The sequence below is a fragment of the Typopeltis vanoorti genome, chromosome 24 (assembly GCF_054136105.1).
Source record: "Typopeltis vanoorti isolate ZY-2024b chromosome 24, IOZ_Tvanoo_1.0, whole genome shotgun sequence".
In the NCBI taxonomy this organism is placed as follows: Eukaryota; Metazoa; Arthropoda; class Arachnida; order Uropygi; family Thelyphonidae; genus Typopeltis; species Typopeltis vanoorti.
In genome coordinates, this window is record NC_143572.1 from 7879737 (window position 1) to 7907228 (window position 27492).

At 35.2% G+C, this 27492-nt stretch overlaps 1 protein-coding gene across 2 annotated transcripts in view; it reads right to left on the bottom strand.

Moving 5' to 3' along the window:
* Positions 1-27492, bottom strand: part of LOC150092910 (GTPase Era, mitochondrial) — a 178329-nt gene that overhangs the window by 54166 nt on the left and 96671 nt on the right. For both annotated transcript variants that reach the window (XR_016550443.1, XM_090413965.1), the window contains exons 7-8: positions 25083-25195; positions 14714-14974 (exon numbers count right to left, since the gene is read on the bottom strand). Coding sequence is in view for 1 of the 2 variants with exons in the window: in XM_090413965.1 (XP_090270091.1) it covers positions 14714-14974; positions 25083-25195 (374 nt within the window). In the remaining variant the exon portion in view is untranslated. The remainder of the gene's footprint in view (positions 1-14713; positions 14975-25082; positions 25196-27492) is intronic.

Genomic DNA, 27492 nt, shown 5'->3' on the forward strand with positions numbered 1-27492 from the left:
ATCAGATGTGCAATTGTTTGCGATGATGCGAAGATAGGCAGGGCAATTAGGGATGATACTGATATTCAGCAATTACAAAATGATTTGAATAGACTGGAAATTTGAGCAAACAAAAATAGCTGTCAATTTAATGTTAGTAAGTGTAAAGTTCTGCACTTTGGCGTGATTAGAGTTCTGGCAGCATATTATATTAGCAGGGTTATGCTACAACAAACTGAGAGGCAAGAGATCTTGGCATATTGGTGGATTGGAATTTAAAGTTCAAAGGTCACATAGCAAAAGCTGCAAATACAACTCAGAGGATAACTGCGATGTTGAAGCGAACCTTGACACGTTAGAATAAAGAAATCATTTTGCCACTTTATGAGGCTTTAATAAAATCACACCTAGATTATTGTGTGCAGATTTGGTCTTCCAGGTTGAAAGGGGATAAAGAAGCTGTGGAAAGGGTGCAAAGAAGAGTTACAAAGATTATATCTGGATTATGGGATTTAGATTATGAGAACAGATTGAGAGTATGTGAATTACAGACTATTAACAGGAGAAATAGGGATGATATGGAGGTCTATAAACTTTTGAATGGGTGTTATAGGATATCAACTGATGAAATATTTCATTAAATGGAAGGTGGGGAGAGAACACAGTGGCATCTATGGAAGTTAAATTTATTTGCAGTCAAGAAAGGGATAAGAGCTACATTTTAATCCCAGAGAGCAATGATTGAGTGGAATAATTTTCCCTTGGGAGTAGCAAGTGCATCTAGTGCAAATGAATTTAAGGGAAAGTATGATAGCTGGTTTGGGTGATTTATATTCTCCCTCGATGAGTCCTTGACTCCCTGGAGTTCTCAGATAATAATAATAATTTTCTAAATTAGCTCAAAATAAGAATGTAATGCAATTTAACATAATTTCTTGTTTAGAAAAGCAGAAAGAGTTGTTTACAAACAACAAATGTGCATATAAATCTGTAAGCATAACAACATGATGAATATTTTCACATATGAGACTAATTCAGGGAAAATGTCCAAACCATATTTATTTTAATAAATGTTGCTTGACAGCATCTTTTTTTTTAAAAGATATTCTAAAATTATATTTTAACACAAGCTTTGAAAATTACCATGAAAATAACTTCTGCAACATTTTCAGTAAGACATCTTCCTGAAATGTGAATATATCTCTTGGAAACAAAAATGTTTACTTGGATTTTCGTAGGTAGTAGAAGTTACGGATAACACAGTTCACTTTTCAAGTCAAAAAGTCATAAAGGTTGCAACATTGCTACAGATAAGTTATCATTCTTACAATTATTTCTGATGGTCAGTTGGCAAAAATAGCAAGAAAAAGTTGAATGCTTATGTAACATATATGCATCTTTTTAATAAAAAAATCAAATGATTCTTATTTTTCTTTTGAAATTAACCAAAGCAAATAATTTATAATTTTTCAATAATAAAAGTGAAATTTGATTATTACAAATAAAAAAAATTATTGACAAAAATACTATATCAGTCTGATCTATCCAACTTCATGATCCATATAATGGTATTTTGCAAGGAAAGAAAACAAAAGTTCATATTTATTTTAATAAATCTTATTTGAAAAAAATATCTACTCTATAATATAAAATGATAAGCTTTTTTTTGTAATGTTTTTGTGTCACGTTTTTTGTCAAGTTATTTGAAACTCAGGAGCTACCCTGAGTGTCGAGTCTTCAAAATTCGAGTCATCAGAATTCAAGGAGAACCGGCCTACCAGTCTGGAAATCGGGGGGGGGGGGGGGGGGGGGGGGGGCACCATAGGCACCAGATGGAGGAATCCCCCCTCGAGGGCATAATCTTATACTTTGCAATTTAAACTGATAGCCATTATTCTTTGCCCACACTGTTCAATCTATTTAAATCATTCTCCAGGTTATCTACATATACTGGCCACTTAATCAGTGCAGATATACATAAACATCACTTATGCAGCATATACACAAAATACTTGGTCCCCACATATTCTAGGCAACTATTTAAGAATGCTGCTGGTCTGTAATAATTAAGTGTTGATCACAATGGGAAAAACAAAGGTTCTTTTAGAGTTTGATAAAGGGCTTATTGTGGATACCTGTCTGGTTGGAGCCACAATCGTAAAAACGGCAGAGCTGACTGGTTTCTCAAAAGGTGGGATATCCCAGGTGTTTAATCAGTATAAAAATAGCCTACATTGCTTGTCTAAAAGGTATAACTGTGGTTCTTAAACAGTCTGTCAAGAACGAGACTGACATCATCTGAGAAAGCTTGCACAGATAAGCAGAACCTCTTATGTGCAGTAATTGATTGAAGCATTTAATGAAAGCTATTCCCAACATATCTCACTAAACAATGTCCAGGGAATTGAAGAGGATCGGTATTGGAAGTCGCATGACTACATCGAAACCACTGATTTCTGTGAAGAATCAGAAAGTTCATCTACAATGTGTCAGGAACACCATGATTAAACACTGGAAGACTGGAAAAAAAGTCATGTGGTCCAATAATGAGTCACAGTACATCTTGTTCTGTACCAACGGTAGGCAGAGAGTTTGGCAGGAGCCCTATGAAAAAATGAACCCAGCTTGTCTTGTAAAAACAACTCAAAGTTCTGGAGGTGGTGTCATGTTCCGATAGTATGGAATGAGTCCCTTGACATTGTTGGAAGGTCAGATGTCCTCCAAGAAATATCTGAACATTGTTGCAGATCAAGTCTATCCTGCAATGTTGACTTCTCATTCAGCAGGCAATGCTACTGTCCATTGTGCAAGAAGTGTTCAGCAGTGGCTCAGCAAGTTCTAACATCTTCTCTGGCCACCACAAAACCTCATATGGAACAGGTTAGAAAAATAGATCTAGGAGCAAAGTCTTCTTCCATCAAATCTGAGAAAATAATGGACTGTCTGGTATGTTTTAGACAAATATGCAATCCAAAACTTTGTGGAATCTATGCCAAACTACATATATGTGCTGCAATTTGGACTAAATGAAGTCCAAATACAGTATTACATAAAAGTTTCTAATTCAGTAGCTGGTATGTGTACATTACCTTTATTAACTACTGTTATCCCAAGTTTTGCATTTCTAGCACACCACTGGATATTCCTTATAATCAAAGGTCTTCAACCTTTCAGACAGTATGGGCCGCATTAAATATTTCAATGCAGCCCAAGGGCCACTAAGCTATACCGCGGTATTTAGAATTGTAAGATGCTTTCCAGATTCACAAGGAACGCTGTGCATTTGATACTTTACATAAAATATTATAAAAATAAACAAACTTAGTTTTAAGAGCATAGGTAGGAGTCGGGTTCATGATAAGTAAATACAATCAATACTTGAAAAAAGAAAATTAAATGAAGAAAACATTCATTTTTTACAATGTCAATGGGCAATTTCACAACGCTTTTCCTTGACCAACTTCTTGATGTTGACATCAATGCTGGAAGTTGCTATGCGCAGAGTATTCTCGAGATGTTAGTCTGTAATCCGAGTTCTTGTCTTGGACTTCACATGCTTCATTCTGGAGAAGAACTGCTCACATAAGTATGTGCTTCCTAACAAAGCGCACATCTTCAAAGCATGCCAGTGAAGATTAGGGAATGCATCCTCAGAAATGTAGTCTTTGTAAAATGTAAGCAAGGGCAAATTGAATAATTTTTCTTTCAAAGAAGAGTTGTTTTGGAGTTCAAGCAGCTCCATTTGTACTTTCAGCAGCATTGAAAATAAATCTAAAAACTGTTGGTTACAAAAATCACTAAATCTCTCTTCGAACTCGCTTCACAACATGGCTGATTTTGCAGCGTATTCATTAAGAGACAAACAGTTGGACTCAGTGAGAAGCTGAAATCGAGTTAAGTCTTTTTTTGCGAGTTATGCCTCCCAAAGTTTGAGCTTGGTCACAAAAGCTTTGATGTGATCAAACAGAGTGTGCACCAGTTGATCTTTGGATTGTATCCGCATATTCAGGTCATTCATATGCAACGGGGTGTCGGTCACAAAGGTTTACATTATTACTAGCTTCATTTTGGTTTTCTAAGGCATTACTAACTGCATCAATCATCCATTCTCTGTCAACCTGCCATCAAGCATCTGTTCTGCTAGCTTTTTTCCATTCTAATTAAGTAACCACACAACTTAGATTAGCACTGCTCACACATTTTGGAAACTAATAATATCAAGCTCCTTTCTAATATCTTCATAGAGGAGTGTTGTTAGCTATGCTTATAAATCTGTATTTGCAGTTTAAGCTATAGAATACACTTTGGGTAAATTGTAGCTCATCCTCATTCATTTTCTAGAATCAGTTATGCATCCAAGAAGATACCTAATAACAAAGTGCACCACAAGAAAGTGAGGACATCACATTGGGTTAGAAGTCTTAGTTTGTTTTTCATATTTTTTATAGGGAGGGGTCCTCTTTGAGGATCCCTCCCTGTAAGGCATCTACTGGTTATCTAGCTTTGATCCGTAAGTAACTCTTCCATCAAGGAGTAACTTCTTGAAATTAAAATCATAAGTGGTGTATAATTTGAATGTGCTTAATTTAAATCTGATAATTTTCAGTCCCATGAGCTGTAAATGAACTAGTTTCTACTCTATCCAATTTAATTCAAATTCACTTAAAAATTTGGTATACTCTCCATGTACACTAATTTATACCTGTAGCTCTCATCTTACCAAAGTAAACAGGGAACAAAAGATATCTGAAAAAAAAAAAAGCACATAAAATCACTTTCCACTGAGAAAAGTGGAAAGAGAGAGAAAGAGGCACTAAGAAGTTTGGTTACTAGACTTCAGAGTACTTGTAGAGAACTAAGTAAATTGTTATGTGCAATGCATCTTTAGTAACATTTCATCTTTACAAAATGCAAAGCAAGCTCTATGGCACATATGGGCAACCCCCGGGCCGGATCTGGCCCTAATCTATTTCAGCGAAGTTTGTCTGATTCATGGTGTGAGAAAACATGGTATGTTCTACTAACTCACATTAAGCTGACTTCATATGACTTGCACAAAACACACTATGTTTTCTCCAACCAAAGTCTCTCTTTGACTAGTGATGTGTGTGAACGTGTTACAAGGTACTTGTAACACGTTCGGTACTTGCGTTTGTGTTGTGCTTTGTTCAGTGCTTGCATTGATGTTATGTTCTGTTTGGTGCCTGCATTGATGATGTGTTCTATTCACTGCCTGCGGTGTAGAAGACAGTTTTGTTTGACAGTTCTGAAACTGTCAAAAAATTAAAAGTAGATGCAGAGAATCATCAATTTCAAGACAACTGGACAGAGGATTATTATTTTATTCTGAATAAAGGTTTGCCTGTATGTTTGCTGTGCAACGAATCCATATCCGTCAACAAAGAATACAACTTGAAGAGACAGACATGCAGATCACCCAAAAATTGATGGACAACTACAAAAAGATGAAATACAGAAGTTGAAGAAGAACTTGGATACCCAGCAGCAAATGTTCAACAAGCAAAAAATGCAGCACCACAGCACTGTCAAAGCCAGCTTTGTGGTAAGCGAAAAAATCGCTAAGCATTCTAAGTCATTTGGTGAAGGAGAATTTATCAAAGAATGTCTGCTGGATGTTGCAAGTATAATATATCCTGAAAAGAAAAAAGACTTCAAGAATATTCATTTGTCGAGATGTACTGTTGTCCGACGGATAGAAATTATGGCTGATATCAAAAAAAGTTTAAAAGAGAAGATTGCTAGATTGGAAGCATTTTCAATTGCTTTGGATGACAGCACCGATGCCTCCGATACAGCATAACTAGCAATATTTATTCGAGGAGTTGATGCGGATTTCAGCATCACAGAAGAATTATTGGCGTTTCAGCCATTAAAAGGAACAACTACCGGTGAAGATATATTTGAAACAGTCAACAGTCTTCGAGAGATTTGGGCTTAAATGGAGTTCGCTATCTGGCATATGCACTGATGGAGCCCCTGCTATGGTTGGTGCACAGAAGGGATTTATTGGAATAGTTCATGAAAGAGCAACAGAACTACAGATCCATCCGGAAAATTTAACAAATTTTCACTGCATTATCCACCAACAAAATCTATGTGCAAAATTAATTAAATTCACAAATGTATGGAAGTTGTAGTAGCCAGTATTAAAGTCACGTGCACTTAATCACCGCCAATTTAAGGAGTATTTGGCAGACCTATTTTTGGATTATGAAGATGTGTCTTATTATTGTGAAGTGAGGTGGTTGAGTAAAGGTAAAATGTTAAAACGATTTTATGATCTGAGACAAGACATTGGATTTTATGGACATAAAAGGAAACACAATTAACCAAGTAAAAAATGATGAGTGGGTGTGTGATTTAGCATTCCTTGTAGATGTCACCGGATACCTAAACGAACTGAATCTTAAATTGCAAAAACAAGGACAATTGGTTCATGAACTGCATGGACATGTCAAAGCTTTTTGTAATAAACTAAGATTGTTGGAAAGTCAGATAAAAGCTAAAAATGGTTATCATTTTCCTACTCTAGCAACTCATAAAAATATCCCTTATAATTGTTATGGAGATGAACTGAAGGCAATTTGAGCAATAGAGCAATTTGATACAAGGTTTGCCGACTTCAAAAAACAAAGACTCCACATTCGCTATATTTGCTCATCCAATGGATGCTGATGTGCCAGAAAACTTACAGATGGAACTTACTGAGCTTCAGGCAGAATTAGTGCTAAAATCACAATTTAACAACACTGCTTTGACGAATTTTTATAAATTTTATTTGGCGGAAGAAAAATATACAAATTTACATGCCTTTTCAAGAAAAATCATTTGTCTTTTCAGCAGCACACATATGTGTGAACAGTTTTTTTTGAGGATGAAATACAATAAATCAAAAATTCGGACAAGAATATCAGACGAAAACCCGAAAATTCTATGCGATTATCCTTAAGTAATATTAACATCAATATTGATAATCTCTTAGTTGAAGAGATTATCAATATTGATTATCAATCTTCACATTAAACTGTTATGTCGTTCATTATATTATAAAATTTATGTAGAGTTTTATACCAAACCATTATATTATAAATAAATGAAATATGAAGTAGCAACTTGTTTTAATTCATTTACCGTATTTTCCAGTGTATAAGATGCACTTTTTTACTTTAAAAATTCATCTTAAAAATGGGGTGCGTCTTATATAATGAAGGTAAAGATTGTTTCCTCTTTTCAAAGTCATATGCACTCCCTTTTATGTTCCAAGATCTTTGTAGGTGGTTAATGGTGCAATCAAATTGATGTGTGACCTTCACGTGACTTCTAGCACGTCATTGGCTAAGAACAGGGAGTCCCTATTCAAGTTTAATAATATCTTATCCGAGTAATTAGTTACCGATGTTTATCAGTATTGAGTTGTCGTGTTGAGATATTTTATGTTCAGTTTGATATTTCACAGTTGATTTTAGTGATGGAAAAAAACAGGCGACATTCATATTCTTCAAGTTATAAATTGCAGGTTGTAAAATATGCGGAAGAACACAGGAATAGGGAAGCTGAAAGACATTTTGGACCTCTGCCTACAGAAAAAATGATTAGAACTTGGCATGGTCAGGAGATTTTGTACAATTTGCATAATGAAAAGCGCACGGAACGTAGAAAAATTGCGAAGTGGCCAGAACTAGAGACCAAAGTTTTGAAATAGGGTGCAAGAAAATCAGCAAAATGGCATTGCCATTTCAACAAAAATGAATCGTACACATGCAGTCAAAGAAGCCTGTGAGCGTAACATTGAAGATTTTAAAGGTGGTGTGTCATGGTGTTACTGTTTCATGAAATGCAGTGGACTTTGTACAAAAACAAAAATCAGTCAAAAAATGCCAAAAGAATATGAAGACAAAATTATTTCTTTTCATAAATATGTGATTCAACATCGAAAAAATTACAATTTTGAAATAGGACAGATAGCCAATATCGATGAAACGCCCCTAACCTTTGATGTTCCCTCAAATAGAACTGTAGCTGAGAAAGGTGAGAAAAGCATTACAATCAAAACCAGTGGACACGAAAAAACACACTACACTGTAGTTCTTGCATGTTGTGCTGATGGTACGAAGCTGCCGCCAATGATAATTTTTAAGCAGAAGACTCTGCCTAAAGAAAAAATACCAACAGGACTGATTGTACATATGCATGAAAAAGGTTGGATGGATGAAAGTGTGGATAGATAAAGTATGGAAAAGAAGGAATGGCGCACTACTAAAGAAGAAAGCTCTTATTGTATTTGATCAGTTCTGGGCTCATCTGAAGGATTCAATCAAACAAAAATTCCAAGAGTGCAATACTGAATTGGCTGTCATACCAGGAGGACTTACATCACAACTGCAGCCACTTGATGTATCTTTAAACAAACCCTTTAAATTCTTTATGAGGGAAGAGTGGAACAAGTGGATGATGAATGCCGGTGTGCATCAGCTAACACCAAAGGGTGCCCTGAAATGGTCATCAATCTCTCAAGTGTGCGAGTGGGTTAAGACATCTTGGTCGAAAATGAATGAACAAATTATTGTTAAATCTTTCTTGAAATGTGGAATTAGCAACGCCCTTGATGGAAGTGAAGATCATTTCTTATATGAAGATGATGAAGAACAAGAGGAAGAAGAAAGAGAAGAAATTAATGATGATAGAGAAGAGTCAGATGACAGTGACATGGGTTTTGCAGGTTTCTGAAAGGTCAGTTTACTATTAAAAATTACCTATTATTTTATCCATTTTTTTTTTAAATCATACTTTAAAGTTTAGGTTTTTTCCAGAAAATTGTATTAAATTTCTCGGGTGCATCTTATACATAGGAGCATCTTATACACTGGAAAATACGGTAATATTAATTCTTGGGGGAGACCACACTCCTACCAGGCGCGTCCCCCGGGTGGTGGATGGGGAAACCCAAATGGGTTGCTCTGAATAAAGAGTTGTGGACCAAAGGATGTAGCAGAGGCATGGCAAGCTGGCTACATTATTATGCCAGTAACTTTCATGAGCAGGAGAAAGTCTACAAATCAAGATAGTGCTACTGCATACAGGACAACCGACGCGCCTACTCGAAGACCACATAGAGTAGGTGAGAAATCAGCAATGTGGTCAGCCAAGGATGTGAAACATGTAGCCACCCTCAACATAAGATCACTATACCGACCTGGAAAATTGCAATTAATCCACGAAAATTTAAAAAGGCTGAAATGGAGTATTTTAGGTTTATCAGAGACATATTGGTGCAGAGATGGATTCATGGATTTACCAGAAGGAAGACTGTACTTCTCAGGAAGAAAAGATAACATACACAGAGAAGGAGTTGCATTATTAATTGAAAAGAAACTTACACACTCAGTAATTGAAATAAACCCAGTGTCTCCTAGAATAATCACAGCCAAACTTCAAGCAAAAGAAAAAGATCAAACAATTAAAATAATCCAAATATATGCACCAGACAGTAACCATTCAGAGGAAGAAATAGAAAATTTCTATGAAGAACTACAACAGGAAATGGATAATCCCAAAAATAGAGAACTCATGATAGTGATGGGAGATTTTAATGCTAAAATAGGACAGTTCATAGCAGACAAAAAAGATGTGATGGGGAAATTTGGATACGGAGAGCTTAACAACAGAGGAGAACAATTACTCCACTTCTGTAAAGCAAACGATCTAATGATTACAAACACATTGTTCTATCAATGCCCTAATAATAAATATACATGGACATCCCCAAATGGTAATATAAAGAACTGCATAGACTATATCATCATAAACAAACAATGGAAAAAAATCAGTAAATAATGTATGAACATTAAGAAGTTTTGATTTTGACACTGACCATGAAATATTAACTGCCAACGTGAAGATAAAATCCAACAGGAAAAACAATATCAGAAAAGAAGAAAACATTAACCTATCAAAACTAAAAGATAGCTCAAGCAGAAGTCGATTTTTAGAACAGATGTGCATGAAATTAAAACCCTCCATCTTCCAAAACAGCGGAAAATACTGGGAAGAAGGAAAAGAAACAGTGTTATCAATTGCAAAAGACACTCTAGGTTCCAAACCCAAAATAAACAAACAGTGGATAACCGAAGAAATCATAGCTACCATAGAAGAGAAAAGAGAGGCCAAGATACTTGTAAACCAACAAAACAGTGAAGAGAATAGAGAAAAATACAGAGCACTAAAAAATAAAGTTGATAACCTACGCAAAAAAGCCAAAGAAAAATGGTTAGAAGAAAAAGCTAAGAAATGCCGAGAAGCATACCAACAAAAAAACAACCTAAAAGTCTTCCATGATACTGTAAGAGAAATTACTGCTTTTTTTTCTCAGCAAAAGCAGTAACAATGATAAACAACAAGATGACTGAAACCGGGAATATTGAATATATAAGAAAAATCTGGTCAAACCATTTTAAGACTATCTTCCGCCAAGGAAACAAAACTACGATGCCAACAATAGAAGAAAATAATGATCACCCAAAAATTTTACAAGAAGTTAGATACGCAATAAAACAGATGAAAAACAATAAAGCACCACGCATTGATACTATCCCTACTGAACTGTGGTCATATGGAGGCAGCATATCAATAGACTATTTAACAACCCTATTCAATAAAATACAACAAACAGGAGAGAGAGATCCCAGATGACTGGAGAACTGGAAAGATCATCCCAATATACAAGAAAGGAGACAAAAGAGACTGCAGAAATTACAGACCAATCAATTTACTCCCTCACACCTATAAAATATTCATAAGAATTATACAAAATATATTAAAAAACACCTATGAAGAAATGATAGGCATAGAAAGCAAGCTGGTGTCCGAGGAAACTATTCAACAATAGACCAAATTTTCACATTGCACCAACTAGCAGAGCTCAGCTGGGAAGACCATAAAGAACTATATTGTTGTTTTGTGGACTTTAAACAAGCTTTCGATAACATCAATAGAGAAATCCTTCTTAAAATCCTACTAGAAAAAAGCAATAGACAAATATACAGGGTGTTCGGGATAAATTTGACAGTTTCGTAAGGAAAAAGAAAATCTTCTTTGTATCTATTAAATTTAATGAATTGACAAAAAAACATTACAGGCAGAGTTAATTACAATACTATCAACAAGATTTACTCAAAATAACCACCATTAGCATCGATCACAGCTTCAATTCTGCTTCAGAACCTCGAACAAGCTGATGCTACAGTCTCCCTGGGAAGGGCCGCAAAAACTGTTTTAATTTTATCCATTAACTGGGCTTTTGTATTACTGGAAGTGCGATTGGTGTCTTTTTCAACTGCGCCCCATACAAAATAATCCATGGGGTTAAGGTCTGGGGAGTTTGGAGGCCAAACATTTGGACTGGTGAAGTCGTAGAAATTTTCAGACAACCATTTTTGACTTTTCCCAGAGGTGTGGCAAGGGGCCGAATCCTGCTGCCATACATACGGCTTACCATTGGCTACCCTTGTTATCCAGGGCTTGACTACAGTTAGCAACTCCACGAACAAAGCCCGAATTCCAATGCCAGGGTTCTTCAACACCTGTTCCTGCAGATTTGCGAGGAATTCTGCTGTACGAACGCAATCAGATCGTCTGCTAGGGATCTTTCTTCTTGCTACATCCTCGTAGTCACCATTGCAAGTCTCTAGTTCATGCCTGATTGTTTTTACTGTATTCAGGGAGCATTGGGCAGCAGTCGTAATATCCTTATTTTGATGGCGGGCACGAATCATCATGATACAAGTTATTCTCTTCCATGATTCAGGTGGGTTCCAGCTATCCATCCTTTCTGACATCTTGTATATGAATGAAGAAGGGTCCAAACTTTTAAATGAAGAGAAGTGTGTGTTAATACATGTAACTTACGGAAAAATATAATTAATTATAAATATGTCAAATTTATCCCGAACACCCTGTATAATACAGTTTCTGATAAAATATTACTCTAAAACAAATGCAATAATTAAAAAGGACACACTCACAACAGAACCCATAGAGATCCAAAAAGGAGTAATGCAAGGATGCCCATTATCCCTATTCAACATATATCTAGAAGAAGTTGTAAAGAAGGCAATAGACAATGAGCCTGGAATCAATGTCGATGGTTTAAACATAAATAATATCAAATATGCAGATGATCTTGTCCTTCTTGCAAGAACCCCAAATGAACTACAAAAGTTGAATCAACAAGCTAAACAAAACCTGTAAAACATATGACATGACAATAAATATACAAAAGACAAAAGTGATGAAAATAGGGAGGAACGGAACTACCATCTCAGCCACCCTAAATGGAGAACAAATAGACAACTTCATATACCTTGGATCAAAACTAACAGAAACAATAGATGAACTCAAAACAATCAAACACAGAATAGTGATAGGATGGACCGCCATGGGAAAATTACAGAAAATCTGGAAAACAAACAAGATATCTAAGCAAGCCAAAATCAAATTATATGAAGCAATAATTATACCAACAGTCATCTATGGAGCAGAAGCGTAGACAGTTAAAAAAAAGAGAGGAGAAAAAACTGCTGGCATTTGAAATGAAATGCTTAAGAAAAATAAATAGAACAAGTTGGATAGAAAAGAAAACAAACATCACAGTCAGACAAGAACTATTGTATAAAAAGACAATAATAGAAAAAATTAGAAAACAACTGAGATGGTTTGGACACACTGTACGCATGGATGCAGACAGACTTCCTAACGTCCTAATCAATACTTTTCCTACTGAAAAAAGACCTGGAAGACCAAGAATTACCTAGCTGAAATTAATAAAAAACATCTCGGGATGCAGAACATATAAGGAACTTTTTCGAACAGCAAGGAATAGAGAAGACTGGAAGATCCTGCTCAAGAGAAGACTCAACCCATCTTAGACGGAAGAGAAGAAGAAGAAGAAGGTTAATTTATTTTATTTAATGATTTGGTCCAGCCCTTGACTCGGAGACAGAATGATAATTTGGCCCCGAACTAGGAAAGGTTGCCCATGCCTGCTCTATGGCATGCAGATTAGCAGCATAGTTACTTATTCACATGGGATCACATTCAATATTATGCTATCTAAAAAGACAACAATAAACCCCACGGAAAATTCTGATTTTGAACAGCAAATGGTTCGAATGATATAAATACAGACAAGTATTTATGAGTTTTATATTTTATATTTATAAATTTATATATTTGAAAGAGTTACTGGTAGACAGTGTTGGGGGGGGGGGATGTTTTTAACTAACCTCTGCAAAAAGAAGATGAATGACAGAGTGCAAAGACATACCATGGTAGTAACACATTTAGTAGCATTCGTGACATATTGTCTACCTTGATGCCTAAAGCTTGTAATAATTTTCATACAAAGAACAAAGGGATGTTCGGCAATTTTGGTGTATCTGAAACATGTTGTCAGCAAATCTTGCTGAGCACTTAGCTTACTCACTCTCCAAGGGATGCATGTTGAAATCCCACCGTAGGCATGGATGTTTGTAAATGTCTTTAGATGGGAGATTAGATGGGAGATAATGTCTTCGCCTGGTGGAAGAACAATGCTTCACTTAATGAATGCCTCAAGTAATGTGAAAAACTTCCATGCTAGGTCTCTAGATCATGGTTTCCAGATTATGTAAAAAATTATAAATAAATAAAAGTATTTAAAAAAATAGAAAAATAAAACAAATTTTGTTAAATAAATCTGCTACAAGTCTTCAAGATTCTCTGACTAAATTGAATAGCTGTTGTAATAGATATGGTATGAAGGTCAGCAATAAAAAGACAAAGACAATGAAAATAGGCAGAGTCATTGAAAATGTCAAATGTGTTGTGAATGGAGAACCTGTGGAACAAGTAAAACATTTCAGCTACTTAGGCACGATTTTTACTGAAGATGGTAAATTAAATATAGAAATAGACAACAGAATCAGCAAAGCTGGTATGGTGGGAAGTCAATTGAATAAATTCATATGGAATAAGAGAGAAATTAGTCGGAACACTAAATTAGCTGTATACAAGACAGTGTTCAAACCAGTTTTAACTTATGGATCTGAGAGCTGGGTCAGAAGTAAAACACTTGACCAAAGACTAGAGACCGCAGATATGAAAGTCTTGAGAAAGATTAGAGGCGTGAACAGATGGCATCAATGGCAATATCACATTAAAAACGAGGATATTAGGAAAGAACTTGACATTGTCTGCATCCAGGAATGCGTTAGAGCTAATCTCAGGTGGTATGGTCACCTAAACAGAATGGGAGAGGAAAGATTAGCAAAACAAGTGTTCTCTGCCAGGGTGGCAGCAAAACGACACAGAGGAAGGCCAAGATATAGGTGGATTGATACGATACAAAGTGCTTTAGACGATAGAAATATAAGATCTGATAATGTTGGAGTCTTGACAAGTAACAGACTGATTTGGAGGAAAATTGTAGATAGGAAGTTAGTAATGATGTAATTTTTTCATGTAGTACTCTCATATCCTGTACACCCCTTGAGGGTACATGGCAGGAATTTGATGATGATGATGAACAAATTTTGTCCCACCATTGTATTAATGTATCCAAAAAGTTTGGAACTGGTTCACAAACGGAAGTCACATTTAAAAAAAAGAAAATCTACTTTTTGAATAAAATTTTTGTAATGACAATTTTGGAAATCAGTTTAAAACTTTTGGAAATTACCTTTATTTTATCTACTCCATCTCCTCTGAGAGCAGAAACCATAAAAACATGTGAAAAACTAGACACTTTTTTCTCATTCCCTAACTCATTCTCTTTTTTCTGCTGGTCACATTCATTTTGTTTGAATTTTAACTTTAATCTTGTATTTTCAAAAAGCTCTTCCAGTGTTCTTTGCTGTTTCACTTTGCATTTTGGAGTTCTTTCTTCCATATAGTATCTGACAAGATCCAGCAAATTTCTCTTTTGATTAGCCTTATCTACCTGATCAGAAAAGATATATACATAAAATATTAGCATTCATTCACACTAACTGCTAAATCTGTATTTAAAAGTGAGCATCACATTAATAATGCGAGGTAACAAGTTTTGTGACTCATGCATTGGAAGGCAGCTAGCAAGAGTTGCTTTGTTACTCCATGTTTTATAAAAAATGGAGTAACAAAAGTAGATATAATGACACTATTAAAAAACAGTTTAATGCAGGAAATTAGAATTTATTTACAACTTCGACATATTTTGCTCACTGTAACATGAGCATCAATCATTCAAGGGGAGAGCAAAACAACTGGTTAAAACATTCAAAATATTAACACGAATCAAACATGAGTCATACTTTCACGTCTCAGTCACAGCTGAACAAGCAGGAAGTAACACTATTAAAGTTCCAAGGAACCAGGCCAGGTATAGTTGTGGAATTAAAAAAATAATAATTAGCAATAAAAAAAAAATAATAATAAATTATGAACAATTTATGGTGATTACTTCCCAAAACTTGGAGATAAGCATGCAGTCTGTTCGATTATGATTAGGACACAGTGTTTCACGCATTTCAAGGAAACGGTATAAAATTTAATATCTTTAATTCCAATGAACTCCATATCTAGCATGAGAAGCAAGAACCCTCTGATCACCCAGTGTAAGATCAACACCATGTTTACTAAAGATCTGAAATGGCTTCAAAAAGTTCCATGTTCAATCTTATAGAACAGGATTTCTAGATTATTTAACCCTTAGTTCTCCACCACAATACTAATATGAATGGACTATATGCTAACAGTCTATAGCAAATTATAATGTACTAAAGACTATTAGTCTTTATAGGATTTACAACAAAAAAAGCTTATATCTACTTGATGAGCTGGAAAATGAGTAGTTAATTTCTCACTTATTCCATGACAGAGTTCATGGGGAGAGGAGGGAGGATGAACTGCCCAGGAATGAGAAGTCATTTTATTGGTAACTGATGCACACCAATTTAGGCTGGTACTTTGAACCTTTTCTTGTACAAGCACTTCATTCTGTAGATAATGCAAGACCAAGGCTCGACACATTATGCAAAAACTCAACACAACAAAAAATTTACTTGCCCAAGATTCCCCATATTTTAATTTTGTCTCAGTAAGCCCATAATAGTTTCAATAAAGCGATCAGTGACAGGGTATCTGTGTTTTCTTTATTAGAAGCTATTTTTTATTAAATAAAAAATATTCTATTTTGTCCTGTCTGCAGCTATTCACCAGCTGGAAAAATCAATACATCACAAGTGAGTGGGAGAGAGTGTCTGTCGAGTCCTGTGCAAGACCTGAATTTCAATAACAACTTACTACAGAGTATCTAAAAGCTTAATAGAATAGCTAATATTAATAGCTCAGAAACTACATTATTGCACTTCGGGCATCAAAGGCATGCCCGAATCGCTGACTAGTCAATTCTCAAGGGTCACCAACTGGAGAAAAAGTGCAAAACCCCACTCACAACATCCTTTGATGAAATGATCAGATCTAAAACTCTTGATCCTCGCGTGCCCTCCTTTACATGCTGCCTGAGATAGTTATCTCTCAAAAACTTGAGAAATTCGTTTTCCTTATTTGCAAATGCTATCTCTTCATTCCTATCTATACCACCATAATTAAAATTGCCCATTAAAAAGTACCCTTCCTTTGTTCACTAATCTAAGTTGTTCATACATTTCTTCATCATCACTCTCCCCATTCCCTGACCTATAACATGAAATAAATATCTCTTCCTGTTAACTTCCATCTTACCCCACACTTCCTCAAAACCATTGCCACTATTTACCTCGTTCATGTCTACTTTATGTGGACTTGATTCCCCTGCTATCATCAGCAGAACCCCTTTTCCTTACTCCTTTCTATCCTCACAAAAAATTCTCTATCCCCATCAGGATATCATCTTCATTCAGCCATGTTTCACTTGTTCCAACAATTTTGAGGAGAATAAGCTCAATCAGTGAAACCATTTCATCTTCCTTATTTCTGATACTTCTAGCATTTTTGGTACTTCTGGTAAACAAATCCAACAGTTCATTTTTAGGTCTATAACCAGTCCTGTCAAGTGACTTGGACAAGACTGGTTATAGTGCTTTGTAGTGTAGTGAAGTACACTTGTAGTTATTTCCCCACTTCACCTGCCCTTGTCCAATCACCTTTATCACAGCTTTCCACATATATCTGCCCAGTCTCAACTTCCCCACCTACATCGCAATATATTCCATCTCCATACACACATTCACTATGTCTCCCGGTCCACCCCGTCCACCCCCCCCTTCCCCTGTTCCTCTTGCATTCCAGTTCTCTCTTTTTCTCTCACACTACTCTGTTTCACTGTCAAGCACTTCTGTAATACTCTCCTAGTCTTTCACTTCACTTCTTACTTTTGATCTCTTACTTGTATAACACACTGTACTTCCATCGAGCAGCATTTTACCCAGTGCACTTATTCAAATACAACCCATCCACCTGTGAAATTCCATTTCTCCCTCAAAAACATGCCATACATCCACAAATTGTACTCCCTTCTCCTCACATAACTCTGCTAGCATACCAATCATGATTCTATCTCTCCATCTCAACTCATCACTGTCATACCTCAGTAACACACTGAAGGCATTACTTTTCATGTGACTCTGACAGAATGCAACAAAGCAAATCAAAACCATCAGAAGAGTTTCAGAGATGCTTTGAAAAGTGGGAAAAATGGTAGGAACACAGTACTGATGCAGGAAGAGAATATTTCAAAGAAGATACATTTCTATAACCTCCTAAGTATATATGTTAAATAAGTCCTGGAAATTTTTGTAGCAGAGGTTGTGTGTATATATAAATCAGTGGCACTGCATGCCAATTTAAGTTGGGTATGCTGTTGTGTGGCGCTTATGCAACCAATGATACAAAATTTACATCAATTTGACTTATGACTACATTTTTATCGATGCAAGATTTTAGAGTAGGACATCGCTCATCTAAATTGGTCAAATGCAATTAACTGTAGGATAACTTTGAATACTTTAAGTTGTTCAATTAATATAATTTTAAATATGGAAAGCATAAATGTCAAATGAACAATAACCATGCTTCACATGTACCACCTATGTGAGAAGATCAAGTGGTTTACACTTCATGGTGAGATTAGATTATCACTGGCAAATACGAGAGTGAAACATGGATAATTTGAATTTTGATATTATTATTATTATTACGTGACAACTATGCCTCCACGACTCAATCCACCAACTACAACGATCCACAACTACACCAATGCCATCTACCGCCCACCACCACTAGTATTTTCACAGACAACCACAAACATCCATACCCATGGCGGAATTCGAACTCGCAGCCTTTTGGCTAACCACTCAGCCAACCAGGCCAGCCTTAACTTCTTTTGTCATTTGTTTTGCCTACTCAGAGTAGCGAAATTATTATTTCATGACACATCCAAGGAGTCCAAAGACTCATTGAGGAAGGGCACCTACTCTACAGCTCTCTGTTTCCACCACTTCCATCCAACACCTACGCCATGTGCTGCCTACCACCACTAGCATTTTTTGTCTGTAAATTGCATGTGCACTGAAGGCTGATTTGTCTTAATGCGGGATGAAAAATCCAAGTTTCCAGGAGGAAAAAACCTGCTACCTCCATATGAAATCGACTAACTCACCTTCAACTGAAAAAATCCATATAAAAATTCCTCCCATCAAGACAAGAATCGAACTTCGGCCTTTTCCAATCGACGGGCGCAAGGTACCGGCATTCTTCCAACTGTGCTACGGAGGCGCTTGTTTAATGATTTTATAAAATACGATTTTTAAACACAAGCCAGATAACTGCAGGGAAATCAGAAAAAGTAATCATTTGGAAAATTATTATTTTTCCATAGTGAACCAAAGAAAGGCAGAAATAACTCAATTTACTTCCTTATTTATACAAGTTCCACCTCCTTTGACCATAATCATGCCATCTGCAAAAGCTCTGGCAGAAAATAGGACATTCAGTAATCATCAACACTGTTTCCCATTGTAAGTATAGGGAAAAAAAGTTATAAATTCTTTAAAGAAAATTACTTATATCAGTGTTCTAAATATGTCAGTTCACACTACATGCATGCAAAACAGATGAAACTCAGAAAACAAAAAAAGCATCTCATGACAAATGACAACCTTCAATTGGATTGGATGACAATAACCAATCACAGCCACTGATTTCAGGGTGCTATTGTCTCAGTGCACACCCTGCCTTGCCTTCTTGGTGCTTTAAGGTTTAAAACCACTTGAATGCTAAGAATTTGACTTGCTGGGCCATCTCTACATCTGTTCAAAGATGTCCATAATTGTGACCACACAACCTGGCTATTAACACGAACGTGATGAAATGTTTATGCATCGGTGTGTCCTCTTCATGAAGCATTATTATATTATGTTTAATTTTAGGAATCTTTAACAGCAATAAATGCAAAAATATAATATTGATGATACTGCTATTCCATGGGTATGCACCACAACCTAGCATACTCAGAATATATGCCCCTGATATATATGTATATCTTATTCTTCTTGGCTTCCCATATTAGGCAATTGTTTGCCTGTAACATTTTCATGGGTTTAAAAAGTCTTCCACCCATCTCCTCCTGATCGGCATCCCTTTAGTTTATATTTCCAGGCAATATTTGGTCATCTGTCCTCATTCATTCTTTCTATATGGTTTTTCCAGGTCATTCTATAGTTTGTGATGTCTTCTGTTAATTATGGATAATTGTTTTATTTCTTTGTTTCTTATCTTGTTTATTCTTTTATAGCCTGCGAGTGGTCTTAGGAACTTCATTTCTGCAGCTTCCACTTGTCTTTTATCTCGTTCTCCCGAAGTACACATTTCACTGCCATATTTCAGAATTGGTTCGGCTATTATTTTATATAGTTTTATTTGGGTTGTTCTAGCTGTTTACTGAACTGTCTATTCAAAGTTCCAATAATTACTAGGAATTTTTGCTTTTTATATGCAATGTCGATCTCTCCATTGGGACTTATGTAATTTCCTAGATATCTAAATTTGTTCACTTGTTCTGTTACTACGTTGCGGATGACTAGTTTGCATCTTTTAATTTCTTTACCATGAAATGCTATTGATTTCGTTTTATTTATTGAGATCTTCATGTCATACTGTTTTATTGTTTTGCTCAATACATGTAGATTTTTCTGTAATTGGTCATTTTCAGCAAAAATAACCTGATTGTCAGCATGCATTAACCAGACATATAATAGTCTGGTTAATTCTTTATTTCCTATGATTTTGTTTTTCCTCCATTCTCTTGAAATTTCTTCCATATATATATATATATATATAGAAGAGTATTGGTGATAATCCACTTCCTTGAATGAGACCTCTATTGGTTTTAATTTTTTCAGTTGTTTCATTATTAATTTTAACATAGCTTTCTTCCATTATATTTGCTATTGCTTTTGTGGTTTGAGGTGGAGCTTTCACTTCACACAGTATATTTATTAATTTTGTTCTGTTGATTTGATCGTATGCTTGCTCATAATCGCTCGATGAGTCTTTGGACTCCCTGGAGGTGTCAAATAATAATAATCCAGGAAGGCTTGTATATGTTGGCAGGTTAAATTCTATTCTTTTTTCTATAATTTGTTTGAGTGTAAATATGGGATCTGTTCAGGATCTTCCTTTCCTAAAGCCACATTGTTCTTCTCCAATAATTTCCTCAGCCCGTGATGTTAATTTACTTTTAATTATATCTAGATATATTTTATAGGATGCATTTAATAAAGATATTCCTCTGTATCTGCAATCCTTTCTGTTTCCTTTTTTGAAGGAAACAGAAAGACTATTGCTGTCTTCCATTCTTGTGGAATGTTTACTTCTTCCCATATTCTGTTTAGAAATTTAATTAATCATAATTGAAATACTTTAGAGCTGTATTTGTATAGTTTTGAATTTATTTCATCTTCTCCTGTAGCTTTTCTATTTTTTAGTTTTTCTAATATTTTCTTTAGATCATTTAACTGTATTGGTTCTTCATTTGTTTCTTGACTTATTACTTGTTTTATTTCAATTTGATTGTTATTGTTTAGAAGCTGAGTGTAGTGATTGGTCCATTTTTTTGTGGAGGGGGGCCTTTTAATTGTAGATTATCCTTTGTTTCTTGAGTCATTCTTTTATGATTTTATAGCTCTTTAGTTGAGGTCCATTTGTGTCATACTCTAATCTTAATACAAATTTTTCCCAGTCTTGTTTTCTGATTTCCCTGGTTTCTCTTCTTGTTATTGCTCTGATTCTTTTATATTCTGTTTCATTTCCTATGGTTTTGTCGTTTAACCATTTTTTCTTTCTTCTTAAAGATTCTATTTCTGGGTTCCAGGTTCTTCGTCCTTTCTGTTTTATTCCTATGGCTTCATATGCTGCGTGTTTTACTATTTGTTTAATGTTTTGCCATTCATTTTCCATATCTGTACTTCATCTACTTTCTTTGTATGATTTGTTAAGTTTTGTAATATTTATTTGATCTTTTTTTTGTATAGTTTCATATTGCTTATTATTAACCTTAATATTCGCTTGCTGTCGCTGCTTCAATTCTAGGCTGCCATTTAAATTAACAATAGTGATCAAAATAAGGAAGACAAAGGGATTGCCATTGGATAACAGCAATTCCTTTGTTTCGTTCCTGGTGCTAATTCCTTTTCAGATTTAGAGAAAATTTATATTATGCTGTGCCACCCTAAATCCTAGACCAGAGAATAACTCAAAATCGGGGAATTCACACTCAGAATGGTACACTATTATATAACTCCTAGATAATCTCGTTAAATACTTAATTCATAAAATAACTAAATTTCAATTGCAGTCGTAACCACCTTTTATGTTTTAGCGGTGCAATAGGAATAAATTCAGGCAAGTCATTAGATTAACATAAAAGAAAGACATTTAATTATCAAATCAAGTGATTTACAGGCCCAGTGCAGATTGACAAGTCATGTCGAGCCAGAGCTATTTACTTCAAAGGAGGCGAGTCGTGTCTGAGCCCACCGTTCGATTCTCTTAGATGACATTAAATAGGAGCATAGCCAGTGAGACGGAGGTATTCTCTACACTTGTCTTGACCTTCTCTACCAAGATAAGTATAGAGAAGGCCAAGTAATTCCACAGTCCCTGGTAAAGTAAACTTTTGTTCTGTTATGGAATTGTGCTAAAAGGGATTATCATTGTTCACGCAAAGAACTTTAAGTTATTCATGTTCCGTTAACGAAAGGACTCTAGGGCTTATGCAAAGTGAGAAAGGGGAACCCTATGTTCTGGGAAAAAGGGATTGTGTATAAATATGTTTTTATCACAAAGTGCTCTCAATCTGTTATTACAATAACCTGTAGGAATGTTGATTACTGAGTGAATGTTTAGCCAATAATAGCTCTAATCTAGATTCATGTTGAAGATGTTAAGAGAGAGAGGTTACATCATTTAATTAAGCTTATTCTCAAGATAGTTGTGATTCTATGCCAGTATTTGATTGTACTAAATTTCAATTGCAGTCGTAACCACCTTTTATGTTTTAGCGGTGCAATAGGAATAAATTCAGGCAAGTCATTAGATTAACATAAAAGAAAGACACTTAATTATCAAATCAAGTGATTTACAGGTACAATCAAATACTGGCATAGAATCACAACTATCTTGAGAATAAGCTTAATTAAATGATGTAACCTCTCTCTCTTAACATCTTCAACATGAATCTAGATTAGAGCTATTATTGGCTAAACATTCACTCAGTAATCAACATTCCTACAGGTTATTGTAATAACAGATTGAGAGCACTTTGTGATAAAAACATATTTATACACAATCCCTTTTTCCCAGAACATAGGGTTCCCCTTTCTCACTTTGCATAAGCCCTAGAGTCCTTTCGTTAACGGAACATGAATAACTTAAAGTTCTTTGCGTGAACAATGATAATCCCTTTTAGCACAATTCCATAACAGAACAAAAGTTTACTTTACCAGGGACTGTGGAATTACTTGGCCTTCTCTATACTTATCTTGGTAGAGAAGGTCAAGACAAGTGTAGAGAATACCTCCGTCTCACTGGCTATGCTCCTATTTAATGTCATCTAAGAGAATCGAACGGTGGGCTCAGACACGACTCGCCTCCTTTGAAGTAAATAGCTCTGGCTCGACATGACTTGTCAATCTGCACTGGGCCTTCTGCAGGATCGGGATCAGTGCTTGCTGAAGTACTGCTTGACCGATGGGCTACCTAGAGACATATCCACGTGCTCCTACGACTTCCGAGGGATCTCCCGAACTTGATGACCAGTCGAACGAAGGGGAAAAAAGCCATGAGCCAGCACCGCCACGTTCTATATATCACTGGCATGATATTTACCTTCCTACATCACGTTCTTTCTCCTTTGCTCACGGCACCTCACTTCTCCCTTACACCTAGTGCTGCCGTCTCCCCTAGCGTGCTTCGAGGGAAACAACTTCTGTTCGCAATTCTTCTCTGACGCATGTGTTTTGCTTCAGGCCTTCACTTCTTAATCCGATACCTTATTTTCTTCATGACACAAATATTTATACAAAGTTCACATAGTTTTAACTTCTAGAAACTTTACAATGAATAACTATAACATATTGTATGGAGAAAATTACTTGATTTACATATGTTGTTGGTAGTTTACAATCAGTCTCCTATTTTCTGATATACAAATATTAGCTCCAGGAATGTTGTTGCTTGTTAAATCTGAATGAAAAATTTATGGATTAAATTTTCTTTCATTCAGAATTTAACAGTTTTCTTTGATATAGTTCTCTGATACAATCTTGCTGTAACAGTTCCATCTTATGCTCCTGCTTTTGTTTTTGTATTCTTATATTGTTTCTATTTCTCTCTGGTGTGGGATCTTAATAGTACTGATTAATAAATGGTGGTCTGAGTCAATATTACATCCTCTGTATACTCTGCAATTTCATACCAACTTCTTTAGTTTTTCACCCACAATTATATAGTCAATGGTGCTTTTATATCCTCTGGCTTCCTATGTATATTTATGTTTAAAGAAACTGTTGGTGATTTTCAAACTATTATAGGCCACAACTTCCCTGAGTTCTCTTCCATTGTTATTTATGGTGTTTTCTCCTTGATTACCTATTAAATCTTGATATATATATATATATATATATATATATATATAATATGACCAGCCTGGCTGGTCAGGAAAATAATGTCTCTACTTCATAATCAAAATAGATTTGAATTTGTCGCTGTGATAAGATAACTGTGAAAGACACTAAGATTTTCATCCAACCACCTTGTTTATTGCAAGCCTGAATTCACTTGAACTACATTTGGTTTTAAGAGTAGGGCTCCCACATTATGTGATAGAGTTTTCAATCTTTCATGAATGGCATTACATCAGTGCTTGAACTGGTGGAATTGAAATATTATTATTACAAACATACTTCTATGAAATAATTTTTAAAAAATATCGTAAATCATTAATGCTATCTGTACATCTACAGCAAGGGCCTATCTCTATGATGTAATTCATCAATAGTTTTAGATGTCCTATCAGTCTTTTCACTTTAATTGCTGAAGGCTGTAATTTCTCAATATACTATGGTAAATTACAGAAAAAAAAGAATATGGGGGCAACCCCAAAACTGGGACAAAGAATACAGGTTGGTTGATGTTTTGGAAATACTGCCAAAGTAACTATGCCCATGGGGACAACATAAATTATGTATATTAAATGCACCAACCAGTTTGTTGTTCTGCATGGGAAAAGACCTAATTTTCCAGACAGAAAATTCCTGTCAATTTTGTATGAGTCCAGCTAACTCATCTTCAAATAAAATGCCTTTATAAATATTCCTTGTGTCTGAGAGTGGATTTGAAATGAGGTCTTTCAAACCAAAGCTCAGTGGTATGCTATCAAGATTCACAACGGTCACTCACACCAAAGAATGTAGCATGACAGCCAATTTGAGTGTGAGATCCCTGATCCATAGGTAGTAAATCAAAACAGACCTAAAATTCTGAAAATAATTGAAAATTCCCTCTCTTACCTTATTTAATACAAGAACTGATTCTTTTTCTGGATGGTCTTTCATTATCTGTAACAATAATGGATGTAAGCCTAGTTTTGTTCTCTTGTCAGATGCATCTACCATAATTGCAACTGCAAAATATGAAAATACAAGACTGCTGGAGAGAAAAACTTTTTAAAATGCAGTAATGTTAAAACTATCTGTAAAATATGTCGTCTTCCTGCTACACTGAGTGTATTACAGTATATAATACAGTATATATGTATTATATACTGTAATATATACGTATAAGACATATACATTACAGCATATAAGACGACTCTCAAATACTACAGAAAACCCCTCGAAATCATGGGTGCAGCGAGTATAAAAAGGGAAGCTTACTTTCTTGAATGAACATTCAGGTAGTTGCAATATATCATTATATAAGAAAATAGGCAGTGTTTATAAACAAATCAGATTAATTTTTTGTTACATAAATTTATTTAAAATATTACAAATAGACGTAAGTCTTAAAAACCAAATAATTATTAACCTCAATTTTCATGTTAATTTTCTTCATCATCTGTTGAAAATAGTTTTTCAAATTCATTTTTAAATGATCGTCATATGGATCCCAGTTCGAATCTGGTGAATTGATTTCGTTTTCATCGTCATCAGTGTCCCACAACAGATGATCTTCCATACCATTCATAAGATTAGAGATACCACTTTTTAAATGATTTTATTAGTCTCTACTTTTACTTTATTCCATGCTTTGATCACAAAATTGCACAACATATCAAGTGATGTAGCGTGCATAGATCCACCGTTTGTAAATGATTTTTTAATAGTCAACATCCAATTATTCTACTCTTCTTTCATGTGATCTTTAAATGGTTTGTTCAAGAAGGCATCTAGTGGTTGCAATATAGAAGTTAAACCACCTGGTCTAACAGCAATTTTTGTGTTATTTTTTTCTAGAAGACTTTTAGTATTCTCAGTTAAATGACTATGAAACATATCCCGTACTAATAAACTACGTTTCTTCATTATAGCGCCTGGTCATGTGTTCCACACATTATGTATCCATAATTTTTTTTTTAAATATCTTCTTTCTTCCTCCATTCTCTTACCATCTTCTCGGTTATTTCAAACTTTCTTGCAGCAGCACACAGTTATTAGTTTGCTTTGCCATTTCAATTAACCTTATTTTAAATCGAGCTTCATACTTTCTTCGTTTTGTTGCTGGTTCCATGATTTTAAATAACAATTTTAATAATCCTAAAATTAAAAAAAAAATACAAAATTAATCATCATCATCAAATTCCTGACATGTATCCTGAAGGGGTGTACAGGATATGATAGTATACTACATGAAAATGCCATACTTCAGCATTTCTGGTCGAATATCATCTACCCCTGCTGCCTTTCCACATTTCAAGCCTTTGAAGGCTTTTTCTACTTCAAGTATGGATATGTATTCCTGATTGTATGCCTTTTGAGTGTTTTTTACCACTGTGCTATCACTGCTTGTTTCAATTAGCAATTTTTCAAAGTAATTACTCCAAACTTCAAGGATATCTTTTTCTCCCGTTTTCATATCACCTTTGTCATCTCTAACTCCTTTTACAGCACTCTTTCCTACATTCCTAAGCTTCTTCAACAACCTCCAGAATATCTTACCACCTTCTTGATATTTATTTTCTATATTCTTGCCAAAGTCCTCCCATGACTTTTGTTTAGCTAGTTTTACACACTCTTTAGCTTTCTTACATTTGTCACTGTATTCTGTAAGAGTAAAAGCTGACTTATTTGCCAGGAACTTTTGATATGCTTTCTTCTTTTCCTTCACTGCCTCTTTAACTTCCTGTGTCCACCAGGGGGCTATGATTTTTTTATCCTTGCAGACAACCTCACCACCTGCCTTTCTGGCAGAATCAATCAATGTTTTCTTCAGAGTTTGCCACTGAATCTCCAAGGTTTGATTCCTGTTCTCAAACTCTTTCATTTTCTTTTCAATAATCTTTCTGTATTTTAGTCTACAGTTCACATCTGAGAGCTGCTCAACTTTTATTTGCTTTGGACTTTCTTACATGTTATTCTTTTCAATATGAAATTCAATTTTATCCTGCTCAAGTTAAAACAGTGATCGCTTTCAATTTCAAATCCTCTGTACACTCTGGTGTCCTGCACCAGGGAGAAAACATCACTATCAACAATAACATAGTCAATGAGACTTTTCTTATTCCTTGCCTCATCTCTCCATGTGAATTTGTGCACATTTTTATGTTGGAACAAGGTGTTAGTAATAATCAGTCCATGTCCTGAGCAGAAATCCAACAGATATTTGCCATTATTATTAGCTTTGCTCTTTTCTCCAAATTTTTCCAAAATATTTTTGTATGTCTGACAATCATTTCCTACTCTGCTATTTAGATCCCCAACA